Source organism: Oncorhynchus masou, chromosome 5, assembly GCF_036934945.1.
Source record: "Oncorhynchus masou masou isolate Uvic2021 chromosome 5, UVic_Omas_1.1, whole genome shotgun sequence".
Taxonomy (NCBI): domain Eukaryota; kingdom Metazoa; phylum Chordata; class Actinopteri; order Salmoniformes; family Salmonidae; genus Oncorhynchus; species Oncorhynchus masou.
Genome location: NC_088216.1, coordinates 80,883,830 through 80,910,354, shown reverse-complemented (window position 1 = coordinate 80,910,354; position 26,525 = coordinate 80,883,830). Strand labels below are relative to the sequence as shown.

The 26,525-nt window shown below is 45.8% G+C and overlaps 1 protein-coding gene across 3 annotated transcripts in view; it reads right to left on the bottom strand.

Moving 5' to 3' along the window:
* Positions 1 to 787: 787 nt before the first annotated feature.
* arhgef3 (Rho guanine nucleotide exchange factor (GEF) 3) overlaps positions 788 to 26,525 on the bottom strand; it is a 116,574-nt gene continuing 90,836 nt past the window's right edge. For all 3 annotated transcript variants that reach the window (XM_064966959.1, XM_064966961.1, XM_064966960.1), the window contains 9 exons: positions 21,446 to 21,553; positions 20,424 to 20,600; positions 18,021 to 18,083; positions 16,635 to 16,731; positions 16,334 to 16,410; positions 8,850 to 9,107; positions 8,152 to 8,322; positions 4,738 to 4,924; positions 788 to 3,138 (listed from right to left, as the gene is read on the bottom strand). In XM_064966959.1, the coding sequence (XP_064823031.1) occupies positions 2,720 to 3,138; positions 4,738 to 4,924; positions 8,152 to 8,322; positions 8,850 to 9,107; positions 16,334 to 16,410; positions 16,635 to 16,731; positions 18,021 to 18,083; positions 20,424 to 20,600; positions 21,446 to 21,553 (1,557 nt within the window). In that variant the 3' untranslated portion in view covers positions 788 to 2,719. The remainder of the gene's footprint in view (positions 3,139 to 4,737; positions 4,925 to 8,151; positions 8,323 to 8,849; positions 9,108 to 16,333; positions 16,411 to 16,634; positions 16,732 to 18,020; positions 18,084 to 20,423; positions 20,601 to 21,445; positions 21,554 to 26,525) is intronic.

Genomic DNA, 26,525 nt, shown 5'->3' with positions numbered 1-26,525 from the left:
GTGTTCCATGCCATGACTGTATAATTCACTCTCTTTGTGTATGATGTTTACCAATATAGTTGAGGCATTTTACTTTATTGTAAGTTCACACAAAAAATCGTCTAATCTTATACATTGTTGTAATTCTTTCTAAATATCTAATTTAACTGTACTGTATACAATAATATTAATATGTATATATGAATAGTGTGTAAATAGTATAATTTTTTGTCACTTGGTGTCTTTCCTATATATATATATAGGAAAGACACCAAGTGGGTGATTAAAACTCTTATTGATTCTTTCTTTCTTTTTATTTAATGTAATATCGTATGTTGTTGTTGTCTAGTACTGTTCTGTACATTGTCATGTATTTGTATGTTTTCTGTGGACCCCGCAGGAAGAGAAGCAGCTGCATGTTCAGTAGCTAATGGGGACTAAACTCTCATTGTAGTAATACATTGTATGACCCTGTAAAACAACACATTTCATTGCACCTATCCAGTGTATGTGACAATAAAACATTTATATTTTTTATTATTTTGACTAACACGTTGTTACACAGAGGGATTTAAAGGTAGTAAAATCACAACTGCAGTATATTGTCATGAGTCTAGCAAGTATCTGCTAAGGTATTGATGTACTGTCATGTATTGTAAAAATCTTATCAGTGAAATAGCGATTGCATTTTATAGCTAGAAATGGACTTTCGTGATCACAGCTACATGGGAAAGATTATAAGTTATTACATGGAATATAGCTTAATATCACAACAAATCATAATAAACAATAAACAAGACAAATATAGTTTGGTTCATATCTTTTATTTGGTACAGTCTAAATTCCATTAGGTTATACATGTTCATGTCAATCTTTTTCAGTCAGTTCATATATTTCAATATAGTCTCTTTTCCTTTCAAGTCCATGTGTCTGAAGGTTTACATAGCCTACAGCCACATAAGTAGCTGGTTCTGAAAACCTTATTTTCCAGTCTAGTTCTTTAGGCCCTTCCCAGTCCCATATCTCCCTGTACAACCATAATTCTCACCTCTAGTCTCCAGCATGAACCAAACAAAAGCATATAACATTAATTCATAGAAAAAAAATACTATAAATAGACATCCTAAAGAATACATTTCAATACATTTCTTTAAAAAACAAAACAATAAAAGAATATACTGTATTTTGGATATTTCTTTTAGTGATTACTTGGTCAAACCGATTCCTTTTTTCAACACGTGACATTCTATTCAAATGAAAGAGAACATGAGGCCCCACAAGTAAACTTGCACAAGATTATAATTACCCGAAACGTACACATTTTTGTCAATGATTTAGCAGTCCTCGTTTATCAGTTCAACACCGAGAGCACCCAGTGACAGAGGACTGGTCTGAGTTTAGCTATGACACATGCGACCACTTCTTTAAACCATACAAAAGTCTCAGCATCGCTTTTTACAAAAATGTCCAGTGAGTAAAGAACTTTGTGGGTGATTAAAAACCTGACACTACTAAAACACACTTAAAGTAATTAATTTAATACTGTTTTTAATACAAAGCTTCTCTGTAAGACATTGACTCTTAACACCACGGAGAATCTTGCTTCCTCCAGGAAGGGCTGTTTACTTGCTGTAAAATGCTTCTGTTCCCACTTCCTACTTGTGGAGAAATAGGTGGTCCTATCATTTTTTTCGAACTCATATTAATTTAAAATAAAAAAATGGTCACATGCGCAGAATGCAACAGGTGTAGACTACAGTGACTGCTCACTTTTGAGCCCTTTCCCACCAATGCAGAACTGAACTTTAGACAGGATATAAAAAATAAACACCCAATTAATCAAACCAGCTTGACCCACCAATAATAACAGCTATCCCCTCTGAGTGATGTGTTCATACTAGGATACATTACCAAGAGGCCAGTTCTAGATGCCAATTGCTGACCTCTGGAACGCCATAGATCTGGAACGCCCTAGATCTGGAAAGCCATAGTTCTGGAACACCATAGTTCTGGAACGCCATAGTTCTGGAACATCATAGTTCTGGCCAAGATGTGGGAAGAATCTGTAGCAAACAACTATGCCCCATTAACACTGTTGTAACCCATCCTTAACAAAATAAACTCTAACTCCATGTCAAGTCCTAACAACAACAACAACAACAACATATCATCATATTGATTGTCTTTGAAAACATTCTTCTGGTCATTTTGACTGGGTCAATTATTGCAAACGCAACAGGTTCTCTAGATTCCTACATACAATATATTCTATATATATATAAAAAGAACATCATCCATGTATTCTCTTTGCTCTGGGAGACCACAGTAGTAGTGCAGTGGGATAAGAGGTGATGGCAGTGTTTCTAGTTGTGGTGAGAAGGTGATGAGAGGAGCCTGTCTGTAGGGTAGGAGGACTCTGCCCACAGCAGAGGTCAAGAGTCAGAGCAGGAGCAACAACAACAATACTGTCCTGAGGTCCCAGTCATGGCTGCCTTCCTCTCCATGCAGACATCCATAGTAGAACTGCCAGTCACAGCTAAGACACATGGATACCACTGCTATAGACTACACCACAGGCTCATAGAAAGAAAGTTAAGAGAAAAACAACAAATGAAAAAAAGGGGTAGAGAAAAGAAGTGCTCTACAATATCCACCCACTGTGTTGCCTCCCTCCCGCATATAAAGAACATCGCCATGTTACCACCAATACTGCCCAGGTGTAGCCTTGACAGCCCAGTGGTCACACTTCTGCTGGCCTGCTGCTGCTACTAGAGTCTGTTTGGTCCATCTGGGCAGAGCCAGGCCAGCCTGTGGTGGAGTCAGAAGCCTCGGCCGTGTCCATGTCCATGCTACAATCTGGAGAGTCTACAGACGAGTCACTGTCACTGTGGACCATGCTCTCTGGCTGGGGGGCCAGTGCTCCTGAGAGGGGAGGACTCAGAGGTCTCTGGGGGCTGAGTAGGCTTGGACGGGGGTCTGGGTCACTGCTACTGGTTCCCACCCCTACAGGAATCCCCACCCCCACGGCCGACTCAGCGGCTCCTTTGGCCTGGCGGATGCAGTTGAGCCACTGCTGTTTGTTGAAGGCATCGCTGGCTTGGAACGAGTGGGACTGGAGCTGTCCACCACTATGAAACGACACTCTGAAGAAGTTTTTGGCTGATGTGGGAAAGGAGAGGAGAGATGAAGTTAGATACAGGCCGATTCCAAGATAATGACCACATTATTAATATGATAGGGGTGTCAGGCTCTAGTTATTATTAATAGGATAGGGGTGTCAAGCTCTAGTTATTATTAATAGGATAGGGGTGTCAGGCTCTAGTAATTATTAATAGGATAGGGGTGTCAGGCTCTAGTTATTATTAATAGGATAGGGGTGTCAGGCTCTAGTTAATTATTAATATAGGGGTGTCAGGCTCAGGCTCTAGTTATTAATAGGATAGGGGGGTGTCAGGCTCTAGTTTTTATTAATAGGATAGGGGTGTCAGGCTCTAGTTATTATTAATAGGATAGGGGTGTCAGGCTCTAGTTATTATTAATAGTTATTATTAATAGGATAGGGGTGTCAGGCTCTAGTAATTATTAATAGGATAGGGGTGTCAGGCTCTAGTTATTATTAATAGGATAGGGGTGTCAGGCTCTAGTTATTATTAATAGGATAGGGGTGTCAGGCTCTAGTTATTATTAATAGGATAGGGGTGTCAGGCTCTGGTTATTATTAATAGGATAGGGGTGTCAGGCTCTAGTTATTATTAATAGGATAGGGGTGTCAGGCTCTAGTTATTATTAATAGGATAGGGGTGTCAGGCTCTAGTTATAATTATTAATAGGATAGGGGTGTCAGGCTCTAGTTTTTATTAATAGGATAGGGGTGTCAGGCTCTAGTTATTATTAATAGGATAGGGGTGTCAGGCTCTAGTTATTATTAATAGGATAGGGGTGTCAGGCTCTAGTAATTATTAATAGGATAGGGGTGTCAGGCTCTAGTTATTATTAATAGGATAGGGGTGTCAGGCTCTAGTTATTATTAATAGGATAGGGGTGTCAGGCTCTAGTTATTATTATTAATAGGATAGGGGTGTCAGGCTCTAGTTATTATTAATAGGATATGGGTGTCAGGCTCTAGTTATTATTAATAGGATAGGGGTGTCAGGCTCTAGTTATTATTAATAGGATAGGGGTGTCAAGCTCCAGTAATTATTAATAGGATAGGTGTGTCAGGCTCTAGTTATTATCAATTTGCATAGGGGTGTCAGGCTCTAGTTATTATTAATAGGATAGGGGTGTCAGGCTCTAGTTATTATTAATAGGATAGGGTCAAGTCTAGTCATTATTAATAGGATAGGGGTGTCTCTATTATTAATAGTTATTATTAATAGGATAGGGGTGTCAAGCTCTAGTCATTATTAATAGGATAGGGGTGTCAGGCTCTAGTTATTATTAATAGGATAGGGGTGTCAGGCTCTAGCTCTATTATTAATAGTTGTCATTATTAATTAGGATAGGGGTGTCAGGCTCTAGTTATTATTAATAGGATAGGGGTGTCAGGCTCTAGTTATTATTAATAGGATAGGGGTGTCAAGCTCTAGTTATTATTAATAGGATAGGGGTGTCAGGCTCTAGTTATTATTAATAGGATAGGGGTGTCAAGCTCTAGTTATCGGCGGCCACAGTCGTTATCCACTTGGGATAAACCATAGAGATCCTGTAATTCATATTCCAATGTTCTATATGTAATTCTATGGATTAAACACTCACTCCTCTCATTGTTGCTGAAGGCCCCTCTGATGGAGCCCCCCAGACGGATCTCCCCGTCCTGCAGGTCCTCCCACTGCAGCTCTCTGACTGGGATGGGCTGGCGGTACAGCTGGTAGTGCAGCTGCTCGCTGTGGGTGATGGCCCTGGTTATGACCAGCACGTCCTGGAACAGGAACACATGCAGCTTCTGGAGAAAGAGGGGAAAGGAAGGCGTAAGGGTCTCCTGCTTTTTCCTCATTTAAAACATATTTATCCAGGTTACTCAATGGGATCTCATTAGAATATATTTATCAAGGGAGCTCTGGAGGCAGCAGTAATCAATAACAAAAAATGCAATACACCATAACACAATACAATTCATAGCTACATTGGAAATAAGGTCATTGGACCAAACAGGGCCAGATATTTCAGCGGCAGGCCAACTACTCTCAGAAAATCAAACTCCTCAGACTAAAAAATAGAACGAACAACACCAGCATGGGTGGTATCTTTACTTTAAACACACTCCAGTTTACATGCTCTATTTCATACACAAGTCTCAGAGATACTTTGGCCCATTTTTTTCCTTTCCATGTGATGAATGGCTTCATGAGCTGCCACTGCATGATCCATAAGAGAACTGAGAACTGGAGTAGGAAGGGATGATGTGTTCCTGTAACACTTCCACTGTTTGATTTAAGAGGACCAGTGTTTAGTAAACACTGGAAGACTTACGGGAGTAGAGACAAAGAAGTTCTATAATGTTGTAACAGACTTCAGCAGAGATGTGATGTAGAGGCACCCAGAGTTGTGTTGAGTAAGAATACAGTGAACCCTGACGATAGAACACCCACTAACAACACTCCATCAAACAGGGATCGGTCTTCTCTCAACATTTACAGTTTCACTTATAACAACTCTTTACCTTTCTGAGATACTGTTATAAGATGGTATAAGAACGAGTCTAATGTAGAACACAAGCCGGTCATGGTTGAGCATAAAGGAACCGAACATCTGTGGCGGATGTGAGTACAGGCTCTGTGTGTCTGAATGGAGACCCTCAGGTTTCAATGGGCTGGTTTAGGTGAAACCAGCGTGACAAGAGGAACTTTCATATGTTTGTATTTCTCTCTCTGTGTCAGTGTTCCTCCTTAAATAACAACACATTACTGCAGATAGACAGAGACATAGGCCATGTTAGGCGACTGTGAGTCACTCTGACCCGACCTCACCTAGATTCTAACGACCTGTAGTCTTCTATTCTTCTCATATTAACAGTTGATAAAACAAAAATGGGCAATAGAAAAATAGCTGAATGAATGTGCAGATCTTTAGTGTAATGGCTTTAGTCATTGTTCCGTATAATTGTTGTGGATTTATTGGTTGATTGTTAGAACACAATATGTTTCACTGTTTTCCCCCACCGGACTTGGACGGCTGTGAGTTCCTCCGCTTGGGTCGGTCATGGTGAGCTAGCGTAGCACAGCCTGATTAATAGCCTTCTGTCTCTCCTTTCCTGGGATTACTCCCTCTCTCTCTCCCTCCTTCTCTCCTTCCATCTTTCCCCCTCCCACTCTCTCCCTCCTTCTCTCCTTCCCTCTTTCCCCCTCCCACTCTCCCTCCCCCCTCCTTCTCTCCTTCCCTCCTTCCCTCCCCCCTCCCACTCTCTCCTTCTCTCCTTCCCTCCCCCTCCCTCTCTCCCTCCTTCTCTCTCCCCCTCCCACTCTCTCCTCCCTCTTTCCCCCTCCCACTCCTCTCCTTCTCCCCCCTCCCCCCTCCCACTCTCTCCTCCTCCTCCCTCTTTCCTCCCACCCTCCCTCCTCCCCCCCTCCCACTCTCTCCTTCCCCCTCTTTCCCCCTCCCACTCTCTCCCTCCTTCTCTCCTTCCCTCCTTCCCCCTCCCACCCCTCTCTCCCTCCTTTTCTCCCTTCCTCCTCTTTCCCCCTCCCACTCTCTCCTTCCCTCCTCCCTCTTTCCCCCTCCCACTCTCTCCCTCCTTCTCTCCTTCCCTCTTTCCCCCTCCCACTCTCTCCCTCCTTCTCTCCTTCCCTCTTTCCCCCTCCCCTCTCTCCTCTTCCCCCTCCTCTCTCCCTCCTTCTCTCCTTCCCTCTTTCCCCCCCACTCCCCTTCCCTCTTTCCCCTCCCACTCTCTCCCTCCTTCTCCTCCTTCCCTTCTCTTTACCCCTCCCACTCCCTCTTTCCCCCTCCCCCTCCCACTCTCTCCCTCCTTCTCTCCTTCCCTCTTTCCCCCTCCCACTCTCTCCTTCTCTCCTTCCCTCTTTCCCCCTCCCACTCTCTCCCTCCTTCTCTCCTTCCCTCTTTACCCCTCCCACTCTCTCCCTCCTTCTCTCCATCCCTCTCCACACCACCACTACTCTGTCATTACTGCTGGGCTGAAGCAGGAGCGACGGTGGGAACTGAACCGTATCCAAACCCAAACCACCAGTATGCTACTACTACCCCTTGATGAATCGGGATATATACAACGTCTAACATCTAACAACACGTGACCAGGTGCTTCCAATTTGTACCATACTGCACAAACATGGTGAACAAAACCCAAATTAAAGGCTTTGGTTGAAGGGAGGAGATGAAACAAATGTTACGGCCCCTCTCTCTGACTGACAGTCCACAACGTTATGTTTTTTCCTCACTTCGGCACCCAGAGCCCAATCATCTTCTCAGCATGTCACGAGATAATGTTTTTTTTTCTAAACACACACTATGCACGTGATGATATGTTTCATTCTTTTATTTTTCACCTTTATTTAATGTCTTTATATATTTTACCTTTATTTAACTAGGCATGTCAGTTAAGAACAAATTCTTATTTACAGTGACGGCCTACCCCGGCCAAATCCTACCCCGGCCAAAGTCTAGGCCAATTATGCACCCCCCTACGGGACTCCCAAACACGGCTGGGTGTGATACAGCCTGGAATCGAACCAGAGTCTGTAGTGACTCAGCGAGGGCCTACAGGTGAACCGATGCTCTCAGAGCTGACCCCTGACCCCAGTAGACGTATTGATATGTGGTGACAGAGTGTGGTGCTTTAGGGGTCATGGTCAGCGGGTTTGCTCGTACCATCACAGGTCTGTGTGGATTTAGAGGTCATTCGTATCTCTGTACGGTACACACGCAAAACGGTGCCTCATTCAATGCTAAACAAATATCCTCAGCGTTGACCTTACTTACAGTACATCAGAAGGCGTACCTAGCAGTAGAGTGTTAGTATGCATTTGAACTCCCTGTCAGCAGATGTTGCCATGCCGTTTTACCGCTAAAGAGCTACTACACTGAGTCGTGTTTGCATTGTGTTTGCATGACGAAAGCTACCTGTTATTGTAAGTTTTTATAGCTGTGTGGTGTAGCAGGTCTGCTGTGTGTTACACTCCAAAGCGTTAATAGTGATAGATGCTAGGCAGCTCTACTCACAGCGCCCCTGTTGTTCTTCAGTTCCCCGTGACAGCTGAGGATGCGGGAGCTGTCAATGAGCAGATCTCTCTGGCTGTCTTCCAGATAGAGGAGACGCTCCTTGTAGAAACGACACTCAGACTCACCCGTCTGGGTGTTGATCTCAGCAACGATGCTCTGGATCATGTTGATCTAGTGACAAGAAGAGGGAATGAAAAGTGTGATTTAAGTTTTTGTGTGTGTGTGTGTGTGTGTGGGGGGGTGATAGTGGGGGTTGTGTGTGTGTGTTGGGGAGGGGTTAGTGGGGGTTGTGTGTGTGTGTGTGGGGGGTGTTAGTGGGGGTTGTGTGTGTGGGGGGTACGGGTGTGTGGGGGGTTTGTGTGTGTGTTTTTGTGGGGGTGTGTGTTGGGGGGTGTTAGTGGGGGTTGTGTGTGTGTGGGGGAGTGTTAGTGGGGGTTTGTGTGTGTGTGTGTGTCGGGGGGGTGTTAGTGGGGGGTTGTGGTGTGTGTGTGTGTGGGGGGGTGTTAGTGTGGGGTTGTGTGTGTGGGGGGGGGGGTGTTAGTGGGGGGTTTGTGTGTGTGTGTGGGGGGGTGTTAGTGAGGGGTTGTGTGTATGGAGGGGGGGGTGTTAGTGAAGGGTTGTGTGTGTGTGTGGGGGGGGGGTGTTAGTGGGGGGTTGTGTGTGTTTATACATTCATGTCTATCACCAGATCCACTCACTGCCTCATCCAGGTGTTGACGGTCCGGATGGTCGTTAGGTGTGTGTTTGAGGATCTCCCTGAGCAGCAGAGGGTATTTGACCAGACGGCTCCTGGGTATATCCAGGAAGTTCCACAGGTCCAGCTTCCTGCTAAAGGGCGACTCCAGGCAGCGCTGCAGGAAGTCATGCACCCGGTGATCCTGCTTCTTATGGTCCAGCAGAGCTTTGGCTGCCACCTGGTTACTGCAGTATGAGTTGTAGGAGTCCAGACATGGTAACTGGTGGAGGGAGGAGGGGGAGAGAGTGAGAGGGAGGGAGAGAGAGAAAGGTCAGTAATTGAGTTTCTCCTTCAGTCAAGTTAATATTTATTGCAGGATCTCTTATGCAGTGTGTATGTTCCATAATTATTATTATTTATTTAGTTTTGAATTTTACCCCTTTTTCTCCCCAATTTCGTGGTATCCAATTGTTTAGTAGCTACTATCTTGTCTCATCGCGACAACTCCCGTACGGGCTCGGGAGAGACGAAGGTTGAAACCCAACCAAGCCGCACTGCTTCTTAACACAGCGCACATCCAACCCGGATGTGCACCAGACATCCTTGGTTAGCACGCACTGCGCCCGGCCCGCCACAGAAGTCTCATGTGCGCAATGAGTCAAGGACATCCCTACCGGCCAAGCCCTCCCTAACCCGGACGATGCTGGGTCAATTGTGCGTCGCCCCACGGACCTCCTGGTCGCGGCCGGTTACAACAGATCCACAGATGATGCAATCTCTATTACCCTCCACACTGCCCTTTCACACCTGGACAAAAGGAACACCTTACGTGAGAATGCTGTTCATTGACTACAGCTCAGCGTTCAACACCATAGTGCCCTCAAAGCTCATCACTAAGCTAAGGACACTGGGACTAAACACCTCCCTCTGCAACTGGATCCTGGACTTCCTGACAGCCGCCCCCAGGTGGTGAGGGGAGGTAACAACACATCTGCCACATGGATCCTCAACACGGAGACCCCTTAGGAGTGCGTGCTCAGTCCCCTCCTGTACTCCCTGTTCATCCATCACTGCGTGGCCAAGCATACTCCAACACCATCATTAAGTTTGCCAACGACACGATGGTGGTAGGCCTGTTCACCAACAACAATGAGACAGCCTATAAGGAGGAGGTCAGAGACCTGGCCGTGTGGTACCACGTGATCAAGACAAAGGAGATGATCGTGGACTACAGGAAAAGGAGGGCCGAGCACGCCCCCATTCACATCCACGGAGCTGTCGTGGAGCAGGTTGAGAGGTTCAAGATCCTTGGTGTCCACATCACCAACAAACTATCATGGTCCCAAGACAGCTGTAAAGAGGGCACAACAACGCCTATTCCCCCTCAATGCCACCCAGGAACTCTATACCAGGCAGTGGGAGAGGAAGGCCCTAAAAATAGTCAAAGACTCCAGCCACTGTAGTCATAGAATGTTGTCTTTTTCTGCAAGGCAGGCTGTACAGGAGAACATGGTCCAGGTTCAAAAGGCTCCTTAACAGCTTCTACCCCCAAGCCATAAGACTGCAGAACAGTTAAATGGCTACCCGGACTATTTGCATTGACCCCCCCCCCCCCGTCTATTTTTACACTGATGCTACTCTCTGTTCATTATCTGTGCATAGCCACTTTACCCTGACCTACATGTACATAGTACCTCAATTACCTCAACTAACCGGTGCCCCCACACATTGACTTTGTACCGGTACCCCCTGTATAGAGCCTCCACATTGACTCTGTACCGGTACCCCCTGTATATAGCCTCCACATTGACTCTGTACCGGTACCCCATGTATATAGCCTCCACATTAACTCTGTACTGCTACCCCCTGTATATAGCCTCCACATTGACTCTGTACCGGTACCCCCTGTATATAGCCTCCACATTGACTTTGTACCGGTACCCCCTGTATATAGCCCACATTGACTCCACATTGACTCTGTATATAGCCTCCACATTGACTCTGTACCCCCTGTATATAGCCTCCACATTGACTCTGTACCGGTACCCCCTGTATATAGCCTCCACATTGACTCTGTACCCCCCTGGTACCCCACATGTATATAGCCTCCACATTGACTCTGTACCGGTACCACCTGTATATAGTCTCCACATTGACTCTGTACCGGTACACCCTGTATATAGCCTCCACATTGACTCTGTACCAGTACCCCCTGTATATAGCCTCCACATTGACTCTGTACCGGTACCCCCTGTATATAGCCTCCACAGTGACTCTGTACCAGTACCCCCTGTATATAGCCTCCACATTCACTCTGTACTGCTACCCCCTGTATATAGCCTCCACAGTGACTCTGTACTGGTACCCCCTGTATATAGCCTCCACATTGACTCTGTACTGGTACCCCCTGTATATAGCCTCCACATTGACTCTGTACCGGTACCCCCTGTATATAGCCTCCACATTGACTCTGTACTGGTACCCCCTGTATATAGTCTCCACATTGACTCTGTACCGGTACCCCCTGTATATAGCCTCCACATTGACTCTGTACTGGTACCCCCCTGTATATAGCCTCCACATTGACTCTGTACCGGTACCCCCTGTATATAGCCTCCACATTGACTCTGTACCGGTACCCCCTGTATATAGCCTCCACAGTGACTCTGTACTGGTACCCCCTGTATATAGCCTCCACATTGACTCTGTACTGGTACCCCCTGTATATAGCCTCCACATTGACTCTGTACCGGTACCCCCTGTATAGAGCCTCCACATTGACTCTGTACTGGTACCCCCTGTATATAGCCTCCACATTGACTCTGTACTGGTACCCCCTGTATATAGCCTCCACATTGACTCTGTACCGGTACCCCCTGTATATAGCCTCCACAGTGACTCTGTACTGGTACCCCTGTATATAGCCCCACATTGACTCTGTATATATAGCCTCCACAGTGACTCTGTACTGGTACCCCCTGTATATAGCCTCCACATTGACTCTGTACCGGTACCCCCCTGTATATAGCCTCCACATTGACTCTGTACCGGTACCCCCCTGTATAGAGCCTCCACATTGACTCTGTACTGGTACCCCCCTGTATAGAGCCTCCACATTGACTCTGTACCGGTACCCCCTGTATATAGCCTCCACATTGACTCTGTACCGGTACCCCCTGTATATAGCCTCCACATTGACTCTGTACTGGTACCCCCTGTATATAGCCTCCACATTGACTCTGTACCGGTACCCCCTGTATTTAGCCTCGCTATTGTTATTTTACTGCTGCTCTTTAATTATCGTTAGTTTTATTTCTTACTTTTTTTTGGTGTATTTTCATAAAACTGTACTGTTGGTTAAGGGCTTGTAAGTAAGCATTTCACTGTAAGGTCTACTACACCTGCTGTATTCTGCGCATGTGACAAATAACATTTGATTTGATTTGAGTTCTAGCTCTGTGTAGGTCTACCATACAACACGTCTCTGTGTAGGTCTACCATACAACAAGTCTCTGTGTAGGTCTACCATACAACAAGTCTCTGTGTAGGTCTACCATACAACAAGTCTCTGTGTAGGTCTACCATACAACAAGTCTCTGTGTAGGTCTACCATACAACACGTCTCTGTGTAGGTCTACCATACAACAAGTCTCTGTGTAGGTCTACCATACAACAAGTCTCTGTGTAGGTCTACCATACAACAAGTCTCTGTGTAGGTCTACCATACAACAAGTCTCTGTGTAGGTCTACCATACAACACGTCTACTGTGTAGGTCTACCATACAACAAGTCTCTGTGTAAGTCTACCATACAACAAGTCTCTGTGTAGGTCTACCATACAACACGTCTCTGTGTAGGTCTACCATACAACACGTGTAGGTCTCTGTGTGTAGGTCTACCATACAACAAGTCTCTGTGTAGGTCTACCATACAACACGTCTCTGTGTAGGTCTACCATACAACACGTCTCTGTGTAGGTCTACCATACAACACGTCTCTGTGTAGGTCTACCATACAACAAGTCTCTGTGTAAGTCTACCATACAACAAGTCTCTGTGTAGGTCTACCATACAACACGTCTCTGTGTAGGTCTACCATACAACAAGTCTCTGTGTAGGTCTACCATACAACACGTCTCTGTGTAGGTCTACCATACAACACGTCTCTGTGTAGGTCTACCATACAACAAGTCTCTGTGTAGGTCTACCATACAACACGTCTCTGTGTAGGTCTACCATACAAAAAGTATTTTCATCTTTAAATGGAGCGCCAGATCTATTCAATATATATATATATATATATATATATATATATATATATATATATATATTGTACCTGGTCTACATCACATTGAACACTATAGGAATGTCACCGAGCTGGTGCAGTCAGAACCAGAACAATGTCACAGTGTTAATGTAACCGATAAATAAATGAAGGCCGAGACCAGGTCATCTACCATGGAAATGAAGTGGACTTGGGAAACATGTACTCTATTATACAACCACGTTGACATCTTTCTGCAGTGGAACGGACTTCAGAGGAGAGGTGGGACTAGGGCAAGTAAACAGCTGAGAAGCAGAGGAGGCTCTCCGCGTTCCTGTCAAGCATGCATTGTTTTCCTCCATAACTACCTAGTGTAAACAGGAAGTAGGGATGGAGGGATGGTAGAGGAGCTGCTCAGCATCCTTACACTAACAAACAGCCCTGGACACACTAACACACTTCACAACACAGCAGAATTAGCCTGGTTCCAGCTCACTGTCCAGCTAAAGTGTTACTGCTCGTATTGTGATGAAGTTATCGTTTCATGTTAGTTAAGAGCTTTGATTTGAACCAATAGAAGTTTCTCTGGGTCACCAACAGCTACGGTTGTTGTGTGAACCCCAGAGGTCAACTGACCGAGCTCTGAGTACACACACACACACACACACACACACACACACACACACACACACACACACACACACACACACACACACACACACACACACACACACACACACACACACACACACACACACACACACACAGATAATTGGGGAATCAAAAAATAACTAGGTCAAAAGGTCCTTAAGACACAGGGGATGAATCTGTTTTTATAAGACAGCTCCATTATGGAAAACAAACATCTCAGGCTGCCTCCTAAACTAGCTGTTCTGGGGTTCTGGATGGCTGAAGTCCTTCCTCAGAAACGTTTCAAGTAAATTGATGGCATTATAACAGCATTATAACATCAGGGGTCTTACCCAGTCCACTAGCATTATAACAGCATTATAACATCAGGGGTCTTACCCAGTCCACTAGCATTATAACAGCATTATAACATCAGGGGGATGAACGGTCTTACCCAGTCCACTAGCATTATAACATCAGGGGTCTTACCCAGTCCACTAGCATTATAACATCAGGGGTCTTCCCCAGTCCACTAGCATTATAACAGCATTATAACATCAGGGGTCTTACCCAGTCCACTAGCATTATAAAAGCATTATAACATCAGGGGGATGAATGGTCTGACCCAGTCCACTAGCATTATAACAGCATTATAACATCAGGGGTCTTACCCAGTCCACTAGCATTATAATAGCATTATAACATCAGGGGTCTTACCCAGTCCACTAGCATTATAACAGTATCATAACATCAGGGGTCTTACCCAGTCCACTAGCATTATAACAGCATTATAACATCAGTGGTCTTACCCAGTCCACTAGCATTATAACAGCATTATAACATCAGTGGTCTTACCCAGTCCACTAGCATTATAACAGTATTATAACATCAGGGGGATGAATGGTCTTACCCAGTCCACTAGCATTATAACATCAGGGGTCTTACCCAGTCCACTAGCATTATAACATCAGGGGTCTTACCCAGTCCACTAGCATTATAACAGCATTATAACATCAGGGGTCTTACCCAGTCCACTAGCATTATAACAGCATTATAACATCAGGGGTCTTACCCAGTCCACTAGCATTATAACAGCATTATAACATCAGGGGTCTTACCCAGTCCACTAGCATTATAACAGCATTATAACATCAGGGGTCTTACCCAGTCCACTAGCATTATAACAGCATTATAACATCAGGGGGATGAATGGTCTGACCCAGTCCACCAGCATTATAACATCAGGGGTCTTACCCAGTCCACTAGCATTATAACAGCATTATAACATCAGGGGTCTTACCCAGTCCACTAGCATTATAACAGCATTATAACATCAGGGGTCTTACCCAGTCCACTAGCATTATAACATCAGGGGTCTTACCCAGTCCACTAGCATTATAACAGCATTATAACATCAGGGGTCTTACCCAGTCCACTAGCATTATAACAGCATTATAACATCAGGGGTCTTACCCAGTCCACTAGCATTATAACAGCATTATAACATCAGGGGTCTTACCCAGTCCACTAGCATTATAACAGCATTATAACATCAGGGGTCTTACCCAGTCCACTAGCATTATAACAGCATTATAACATCAGGGGTCTTACCCAGTCCACTAGCATTATAAAAGCATTATAACATCAGGGGGATGAATGGTCTTACCCAGTCCACTAGCATTATAACATCAGGGGTCTTACCCAGTCCACTAGTATTATAACAGTATTATAACATCAAGGGGATGAATGGTCTTACCCAGTCCACTAGCATTATAACAGCATTATAACATCAGGGGGATGAATGGTCTTACCCAGTCCACTAGCATTATAACAGCATTATAACATCAGGGGTCTTACCCAGTCCACTAGCATTATTACAGCATTATAACATCAGGGGTCTTACCCAGTCCACTAGCATTATAACAGTATTATAACATCAGGGGTCTTACCCAGTCCACTAGCATTATAACATCAGGGGTCTTACCCAGTCCACTAGCATTATAACAGCATTATAACATCAGGGGTCTTACCCAGTCCACTAGCATTATAACAGCATTATAACATCAGGGGTCTTACCCAGTCCACTAGCATTATAACAGCATTATAACATCAGGGGGATGAATGGTCTGACCCAGTCCACCAGCATTATAACATCAGGGGTCTTACCCAGTCCACTAGCATTATAACAGCATTATAACATCAGGGGTCTTACCCAGTCAATTAGCATTATAACATCAGGGGTCTTACCCAGTCCACTAGCATTATAACAGCATTATAACATCAGGGGTCTTACCCAGTCCACTAGCATTATAACAGCATTATAACATCAGGGGTCTTACCCAGTCCACTAGCATTATAACAGTATCATAACATCAGGGGTCTTACCCAGTCCACTAGCATTATAACAGCATTATAACATCAGGGGTCTTACCCAGTCCACTAGCATTATAACAGCATTATAACATCAGGGGTCTGACCCAGTCCACTAGCATTATAACAGCATTATAACATCAGGGGTCTTACCCAGTCCACTAGCATTATAACAGCATTATAACATCAGGGGGATGAATGGTCTGACCCAGTCCACTAGCATTATAACATCAGGGGTCTTACCCAGTCCACTAGAATGTGTCCCACAGTTTCTGTAGAGCCGTCTGGTTTCCTGGCCTCTCGCAATCGACTCAGCAGATCTGAGGGATGAGAGGGAGGAGAGGTCTCAGCCTCTGTCTAACGGCTCTTTTAGTTGTAAGAACTACACGCGTGCGTGTGCGTGTGTGTGTGTGTGCCTGTGTGTGTGTGTGCCTGTGTGCTTGCGTGAGTCTGTGTGTGATGGCTTCTGTGTTTGTGTGAGCAACTGTGTTTCCTTGCAATTCCCTATCCTGTGGTTCTACACTTTGCAAGCTTCCATTCTCACCTTCATGCAACGGAATGAGGGAGTCCAGGGTTCCGAAGATCTGGGTGAGTTCATGCTCTGTCATAATGGACAGCTTCAGCATGGGGTCATGGTACGCCTGCAGGTACGGAGAGAGGCGAACGCTTCAATTAAAACAGTAACAATGAAACCAAACTCAATTTATCCCCTTATATTACTCATTATGTGCTTCATTAAAACACGCTTTAGAAGCATTGAAAGCGGAATCAAGCGTGTCCTCTAATGATGGAAAAAAAACCTTGGGGTTTTGGCATGTTAATTGGTAGCTTGTGGTGTGGACATCTACAAGTGGTTGACCCAGATAAGTTACTTGAGTCAAGCGTAGATGGATCATATAAACTTCACACCCAATATAAGTAAAACAACAGCGCTAAGAAAGGTAACTGACGTCAAATGGGACACGTCCAGAAGATATTAAAGATATTTTCAGAAACAGTATTGGACATAAATAATCTAAACATCTGTTGGTGTCTTGTGGGCATGTTTCAGACAGGCCTTCTAATTTTAACTGTTAAAACTGCCAAGTGATATAGCACTTGATCCCCTCTGGGACTGAGTTTAAGCCTGGGAGAGTGGAAGCACAGAGAGAGAGAGAGAGAGAGAGAGAGAGAGAGAGAGAGAGAGAGAGAGAGAGAGAGAGAGAGAAATAGAGAGAGAGAGAGAGAGAGAGATGGCAGATGGCAGAGAGAGAGAGACAGAGGGCAGAAAGAGAGAGAGACAGATGGCAGATGGCAGAGAGAGTGGGCAGAGAGAGAGAGAGAGAGATAGAGAGACAGAGGGCAGAAAGAGAGAGAGAGAGAGAGAGAGAGAGAGAGAGAGACAGATGGCAGAGAGAGAGAGACAGAGACAGATGGCAGAGAGAGTGGACAGAGAGAGAGAAAGAGAGAGAGACAGAGGGCAGGAAGAGAGAGAGAGAGAGAGAGACAAAGACAGATGGCAGAGAGAGTGGGCAGAGAGAGAGATAGAGAGAGAGACAGAGGGCAGAAAGAGAGAGAGACAGAGACAGATGGCAGAGAGAGTGGGCAGAAAGAGAGAGCAAGAGAGAGAGAGACAGAGGACAGAGAGAGTGGGCAGAGAGAGAGTAAGATGGCAGAGAGAGAGAGAGAGAGTAAGATGGCAGAGAGAGAGAGAGAAGGATGGCAGAGAGAGAGAGAGAGAGAGAGTAAGATGGCAGAGAGAGAGAGCGAGAGTAAGATGGCAGAGAGAGAGAGAGAGGGGGGAGAGAGGGTGAGCTACAGTCTTAGGTGTGTGATTGTGGGAGCACTGGGGAAACCGGAGACTGACTAATCACCAGGGTAGAACTTATCTGTGATAGGCTCAATGAAAAGGAAAAAGGGAAATGATCTTGATTGAACAAGCAGCTGGTACCTTCTTGGCCAGCTTCAGATCCTCAATGAGATCCCGCTCGCCCTGAGAAAGCTCAAAGATGGCCTGCAAACACACAGAGGGAGTAAAGACAACATGAGAATGGTGAAACAAGGGTCCTTGTTTAGTCAAACATCTCAGAAAAACAACAAGTCATCAGCTATTCTACCACCATGAACAAATAAAGAACATTGAAAACATATAAACATAATTTCTTTCCTCCTTTCTGTCCTTTTAGAAAAAGGAGTACATGTATGAAATAACAAATGTCAGACTGACAAATCTAAAGGTCTTTGCAGAAAGATGATCTTTCAACACTTAGCCTCTCTAAAGCCACAAGACTTCTGTTGTGCACACAGAGAGAAAAGCATAGGGCTGCGTTGACCCCTAAAAATGCAATACTTCCCAGTGGACAGCTGGGTTCTGTTGTGAACCCCCTATCCCATATCCCCTGTCCTTTGATGTCTTCTCTGTGTGGCCTGAGAGGAGGAGGCCTCATTTCAGTGGAGGGAGGGGGTGGGCATGTTTCAGACAGGCCTTCTAATTTTAACTGTTAAAACTGTGAAGTGGTATAGCACTCGATCCCCTCTGGGACTGAGTTTAAGCTTGGGAGAGTGGAAGAGATCTCCAGGAGCACAGAGAGAGAGAGAGAGAGAGAGAGAGAGAGAGAGAGGGGGGGGAGAGAGGGTGAGCTAGAGAGAGAGGGGGAGAGGTAGAGGGAGAGCTAGAGAGAGGGGGAGGTAGAGGGTGAGCTAGAGAGAGAGGAGGGAGAGATAGAGGGTGAGATAGAGAGAGAGGGGGAGAGATAGAGGGTGAGATAGAGAGAGAGGGGGAGAGGTAGAGGGAGAGCTAGAGAGAGAGGGGGAGAGGGAGAGCTAGAAAGAGAGGGGGAGAGGTAGGGGGAGAGCTAGAGAGAGGGGGGATAGGTAGAGGGAGCGCTAGAGAGAGAGGGGGATAGGTAGAGAGAGAGCTAGAGAGAGAGGGGGGTAGAGGGAGAGCTAGAGAGAGAGGGGGGTAGAGGGAGAGCTAGAGAGAGAGGGGGATAGGTAGAGAGAGAGCTAGAGAGAGAGGGGGGATAGAGAGAGAGCTAGAGAGAGAGGGGGGAGAGCTAGAGAGAGGGGGAGAGGTAGAGGGAGAGCTAGAGAGAGAGGGGGGAGAGATAGAGGGAGAGCTAGAGAGAGGGGAGAGCTATAGAAAGAGAGTGAACTGAGCTGCACTTCCCAACCTCCTGCCCAATGTATGACCATATTAGAGACACATATTTCCCTCCGATTACACAGATCCTCAAAGAATTCGAAAACAAACCCAATTTTGATAAACTCCCACATCTACTGGGTGAAATAACACAGTGTGACATCACAGCAGCAAGATGTGTGACCTGTTGCCACAAGAAAAAAGGGCAACCAGTGAAGAACAAACACCATTGTAAATACAACCTATATTTATGCTTATTTATTTTCCCTTGTGTACCCTTAACCATCTGTACATTGTTACAACACTGCATATAGACATAATATGACATTTGTAATGTCTTTATTCTTTTGAAAATTCTGTATGTGTAATGTTTACTGTAAATTTTTATTGTTTATTTCACTTTTGTACATTATCTACCTCACTTGCTTTGGCAATGTTAACACATGTTTCAAATGCCAATAAAGCCCCTTGAATTGAATTGAGAGGAGGGAGAGATAGAGGGAGGGGGGAGAGTGAGAGAGGGAGAGAGAGAGAGGAGAGAGAAAGACAGAGTGAGAGATAGAGTAAGGGGAGAAAGAGAGAAAGATAGAGGGAGGGGATTAGGGAGAGCTAGAGAGAGGGGAGAGAGAGACAACAAAAGACAGAGAGGGGTGAGAGAGAAATAAGCAGCTGGGATGTTATTGGAGCCCATCCCTCCACTCCTGACCCTGTTGCTCCTCTGTGAGACGTCTGTGGTTTTCCCATCAGTGCTTACCAGGCAGTATCTACTCATAGACTAGGGAATCTCTCTTTCTGGGTTTGGTTTTGCCATGGGCACTTAATCTAAGCATATTTCATGCATTCTAGAAGATGTACATACTTGTTATAACCATGCTATTCTAAGAGTTTAAACACACACACACAACCTCCAATTTAATGTTAGTTAAACTCCTTGAACTCAAAGCCAGATGAAAACCTTCTGGTCCTTTAACCTTGCATTAAACTATACAGGAGCAGTGAGCAGGTATTTTCTATAATTTTGTAACAGTGTTCCCGTGGTAACAGTGTTCCCGTGGTAACAGTGTTCCCGTGGTAACAGTGTTCCCGTGGTAACATTGTTCCCGTGGTAACAGTGTTCCCGTGGTAACATTGTTCCCGTGGTAACAGTGTTCCCGTGGTAACAGTGTTCCCGTGGTAACAGTGTTCTCAGGTAACTGTGAGGAAAACCCTCACCTCCTGGCGTTTGATTTCCTTAGAGGACAGCATCTGGTGTCCGAGCCGCACGTCAAAGGTCTCGCTCCACAGCTTGCTGTCTCGCCGCTTAGTGTTGGCAGGCGGGGCCGGCCGCGTCCATGGTCGAGGAGGCATGAGCGTCTCCGTCCGACTCTCACTGCGGAAGCTGATGGAACGCTGCGGAATACAAAGAGGCACAAAGATGAGAAAAATTCCCCTTCACAGGACACCAACCCAGATAAGGGTATGAAAAGACAATACAAACACATAGTTGTCTTATGTCTGATATCTGAATGTTACTATAATGTTGTGTGTAGATGATCCTGTCTGCTAGTCAAACCCAGTGGGAAAATAGTGAGATCAGGTTTGAGGTCAAAGCCCTTCACATGTGTACCATAAAGGATGCATCCCAAATTGCACCCTGTAGTGCTCTGGTCAAAAGTAGTACCATTTGGGCCTTAATCGTAGAGGCCACGTACCAGTGATTATCAGGTGTGAATGTTCCCACCTTTCAATCACCGAGCCTTGTGTTGCATAATAACACCATCCAGAACATATTACAACACGTTACGGCATCACACGCCGGTCAGAGGAGGGCTGGCGTACTTAGTGGAAAGTGATTGATTTCTCTGTAGAACAGCACCGATTAGCTGGCTATATGGCTGGGCTTTCTGGGACGGCCAAACACATCATCAGCTAAGTTACTTAGTATCATGATCATGATGAGATGATAATGAGACCTTATAAGAGGGTCATACATGCTTATGACAAGCGTTACAATGCATTATAACCACAGGATAATGTATTAAACCGCTAGGTTGTATTTGTAAAGTGTTACTAACGACATTATTGTAATTAAGCATTTAGTCACTATTTAAATGTACCTGCAGTGGTTGTCCTCCGTGGTCATATTTGTCAGTATAGCTATTTTATGATATGGTGTACTGTTGTACCTGCAGTGGTTGTCCTCCGTGGTCATATTTGTCAGTATAGCTATCTTATGATACGGTGTACTGTTGTACCTGCAGTGTTTGTCCTATGCGCTTCAGAGGAGCAGTCTTGACTGGAGGTATGAGGTTGGCCAGAGAGATGACGCGGGACAGGGGCTTCACCCGCTTGTTACTGGGCTCCTAGAACACGGCAGACACAGAGAGACATTCTGTTGTGAACACAGTCAGATACAAACGTTAACAGCACATAGAGGAAAGAAACGTCCCATAAAAGTCAGGATAGATGAAGACAAGATGAGGGTGTAGACTGGTGTGTGAGGCAGATTAAAGACAGTGGATGCCCTTCATTCTGCATCACTCCATTAGGATAACAGAAGAAGAGATCCAAACTCCAGTGGATGGCCTTCATTTTGCATCACTCCATCAGGATAACAGAAGAAGAGATCCAAACTCCACTGGATGCCCTTCATTCTGCATCACTCCATCAGGATAACAGAAGAAGAGATCCAAACTCCAGTGGATGCAGTCAGTCAGAATCATCAGGGAAAAACAGGCTGACGGAAAGAGAATATCTGCAACCTGCAAACCCTCAGCAGCAATAATTACTCTACTCTCCCATCCTCAATTTCCTCTCTCCCTTCTCCTGCTCTCTCCTCTCTTCTGCTCTCTCCTCTCTCCTGCTTTCGCCTCTCTCCTGCTCTCTCCTCTCTCCTGCTCTCTCCTCTCTCCTGCTCTCCTCTCTCCTGCTCTCGCCTCTCTCCTGCTCTCTCCTCTCTCCTGCTCTCTCCTCTCTCCTGCTCTCGCCTCTCTCCTCTCCTGCTCTCTCATGCTCTCTCCCCTCTCCTGCTCCCGCCTCTCTCCTGCTCTCTCCTCTCTCATGCTCTTTCCTCTCTCCTGCTCTCTCCTCTCCTGCTCTCTCCTCCTCTCTCCTGCTCTCTACTCCACTCTCCTGCTCTCTCCTCTCCTGCTCTCTACTCCACTCTCCTGCTCTCTCCCCTCTCCTGCTCTCTCCTCTCTCCTGCTCTCTCCCCTCTCCTGCTCTCTCCTCTCTCCTGCTCTCTCCTCTCTCCTGCTCTCTCCTCTCTCCTGCGCTCTCCTCTCTCCTGCTCTCTCCTCTCTCCTGCTCTCTCCTCTCTCCTGCTCTCTCCTGCTCTCTCCTCTCCTGCTCTCTCCTCCTCTCTCCTGCTCTCTACTCCACTCTCCTGCTCTCTCCTCTCCTGCTCTCTACTCCACTCTCCTGCTCTCTCCCCTCTCCTGCTCTCTCCTCTCTCCTGCTCTCTCCTCTCTCCTGCTCTCTCCTCTCTCCTGCGCTCTCCTCTCTCCTGCTCTCTCCTCTCTCCTGCTCTCTCCTCTCTCCTGCTCTCTCCTGCTCTCTCCCCTCTCTTTGTCCGTGTCTTTGCAGAGGCGCCCTGTGACGTCACTGCAGCTATTTGATCAGTATTTTGGGAAAACAGTATTTTCAGACCGAGTCCTCCCTCTTCACAACTCACACTCACCTGCTTCACACACACACACACACACACACACACACACACACACACACACACACACACACACACACACACACACACACACACAGACAGACAGACAGACAGACAGACAGACAGACAGACAGACAGACAGACAGACAGACAGACAGACAGACAGACACAGTCAGACACACACACAGACAGACACACATACACACACACAGACAGGCAGACAGACAGACAGACAGACAGACAGACACACAGACAGACAGACAGACAGACAGACAGACAGACAGACAGACAGACAGACAGACAGACAGACAGACACACAGACAGTTGTGGTTCTGCAGTAAAAAGCAGGGCCAGTAAATAATCCACAGTTACTTATAGAGAAGTGGGTGACAGTACAAATCAGACTGTACAAATGGTGTCAATTTGATCAGTATCTACCATCTACTCTACAACGGGATCCATTCCCTATTTAATCAAAGCCTACTTGCTTCTTTAGGATGTATCCCAAATAGCACCCTATTCCTCTATAAAGGGCACTACTTTTGACCATGTCCCTATATGGCTGTGGTCAAAAGTAGTGCACTATATAGGTCAGTGTTTCCCAACCCTTGTCCTCCAGAACCCCCAACAGTTTGTATGGTAACCCTGGTCCTCCAGAACCCCCAACAGATTGTATTGTAACCCTGGTCCTCCAGAACCCCCAACAGTTTGTATTGTAACCCTGGTCCTCCAGAACCCCCAACAGTTTGTATTGTAACCCTGGTCCTCCAGAACCTGCAACAGTTTGTATTGTAACCCTGGTCCTCCAGAACCCCCAACAGTTTGTATTGTAACCCTGGTCCTCCAGAACCCCCAACAGTTTGTATTGTAACCCTGGTCCTCCAGAACCCCCAACAGATTGCATTGTAACCCTGGTCCCCCAGAACACCCAACAGTTTGTATTGTAACCCTGGTCCTCCAGAACCCCCAACAGTTTGTATTGTAACCCTGGTCCTCCAGAACCTCCAACAGTTTGTATTGTAACCCTGGTCCTCCAGAACCCCCAACAGATTGTATGGTAACCTTGGTCCTCCAGAACCCTCAACAGATTGTATTGTAATCCTGGTCTTCCAGAACCCCCAACAGTTTGTATGGTAACCCTGGTCCTCCAGAACCCCCAACAGATTGTATGGTAACCCTGGTCCTCCAGAACCCCCAACAGTTTGTATTATAACCCTTGTCCTCCAGAACCTCCAACAGTTTGTATGGTAACCCTGGTCCTCCAGAACCCCCAACAGTTTGTATTGTAACCCTGGTCCTCCAGAACCCCCAACAGTTTGTATGGTAACTCTGGTCCTCCAGAACACCAACAGTTTGTATGGTAACCCTGGTCCTCCAGAACCCCCAACAGATTGTATTGTAACTCTGGTCCTCCAGAACCCCCAACAGTTTGTATGGTAACCCTGGTACTCCAGAACCCCCAACAGTTTGTATGGTAACCCTGGTCCTCCAGAACCCCCAACAGTTTGTATTGTAACCCTGGTCCTCCAGAACCCCCAACAGATTGTATGGTAACCCTGGTCCTCCAGAACCCTCAACAGTTTGTATTGTAACCCTGGTCCTCCAGAACCCCCAACCGTTTGTATGGTAACCCTGGTCCTCCAGAACCCCCAACCGTTTGTATGGTAACCCTGGTCCTCCAGAACCCTCAACAGTTTGTATTGTAACCCTGGTCCTCCAGAACCCCCAACAGATTGTATGGTAACCCTGGTCCTCCAGAACCCCCAACCGTTTGTATTGGAACCCTGGTCCTCCAGAACCCCCAACCGTTTGTATGGTAACCCTGGTCCTCCAGAACCCTCAACAGATTGTATTGTTACTCTGGACAAATACACCTGATTGAAACAAATGATGTTGTTTCAATAATACTTATGCAACAACAGACTGGCTGAATTTAGCTCTAGGACCTCAAGGCTCTGCTACTCTGGCATAAAACACGTTACACAATCTGTTCTGCTGTTTTAAATTGACTTGCCAATCAATGTCATTATCAACAGCAGCAGCTCCCTCAGTCATTTAGTACATCCCCTGTCTCACTGAGAGGCTCTGATCTCTACAGGGGAGATAGATAGTACAGAGCTAGTAGAGACTGATCTCTACAGGACAGATAGATAGAGATCAGTCTCCACTAGCTCTGTACTACAGGGCAGATAGATAGTACAGAGGTAGTAGAGACTGATCTCTACAGGGCAGATAGATAGTACAGAGCTAGTAGAGACTGATCTCTACAGGGCAGATAGATAGTACAGAGCTAGTAGAGACTGATCTCTACAGGGCAGATAGATAGTACAGAGCTAGTAGAGACTGATCTCTACAGGGCAGATAGATAGAGATCAGTCTCCACTAGCTCTGTACTACAGGGCAGATAGATAGTACAGAGCTAGTAGAGACTGATCTCTACAGGGCAGATAGATAGTACAGAGCTAGTAGAGACTGATCTCTACAGGGCAGATAGATAGTACAGAGCTAGTAGAGACTGATCTCTACAGGGCAGATAGATAGTACAGAGCTAGTAGAGACTGATCTCTACAGGGCAGATAGATAGTACAGAGCCAGTAGAGACTGATCTCTACAGGGCAGATAGATAGTACAGAGCTAGTAGAGACTGATCTCTACAGGGCAGATAGATAGTACAGAGCTAGTAGAGACTGATCTCTACAGGGCAGATAGATAGATAGTACAGAGCTAGTAGAGACTGATCTCTACAGGGCAGATAGATAGTACAGAGCCAGTAGAGACTGATCTCTACAGGGCAGATAGATAGTACAGAGCTAGTAGAGACTGATCTCTACAGGGCAGATAGATAGTACAGAGCTAGTAGAGACTGATCTCTACAGGGCAGATAGATAGTACAGAGCTAGTAGAGACTGATCTCTACAGGGCAGATAGACAGTACAGAGCTAGTAGAGGTATGACGAAAGACATATCAGACTATAGGAGAAGTTACTTCACCTGTTATCTGTTTACCACTTCATCAACTGATTAGATACAATAGAGTGTATCGCTCTTTCAAACGTTGTCTTCCTTTGTGTGTTTGACCTCATAAACCCTGAATGTCTTTCTCACACTGTCTTTTCCAATGTCTACTTTTCTTTCCTTTCGTTTTATTATATCTTTTGACTTGCACAAACAGACAAATTCAGACACATGGTTTGGTTGTTCTAAAAAAGAACAGATGTATAAACAAACCTTGCATAATTATCTAGGTCTCTCATATGCAAAGCTGCAGGAAGTAGGGGTTCTGAGTGTGCTGTAGGAAGTAGGGGTTCTGAGTGTGCTGTAGGAAGTAGGGGTTCTGAGTGTGCTGTAGGAAGTAGGGGTTCTGAGTGTGCTGTAGGAAGTAGGGGTTCTGAGTGTGCTGCAGGAAGTAGGGGTTCTGAGTGTGCTGTAGGAATTAGGGACACTGAGTGTGCTGTAGGAATTAGGGACACTGAGTGTGCTGTAGGAAGTAGGGGTTCTGAGTGTGCTGTAGGAAGTAGGGGTTCTGAGTGTGCTGCAGGAAGTAGGGGTTCTGAGTGTGCTGTAGGAAGTAGGGGTTCTGAGTGTGCTGTAGGCAGTAGGGGTTCTGAGTGTGCTGTAGGCAGTAGGGGTTCTGAGTGTGCTGTAGGAAGTAGGGGTTCTGAGTGTGCTGT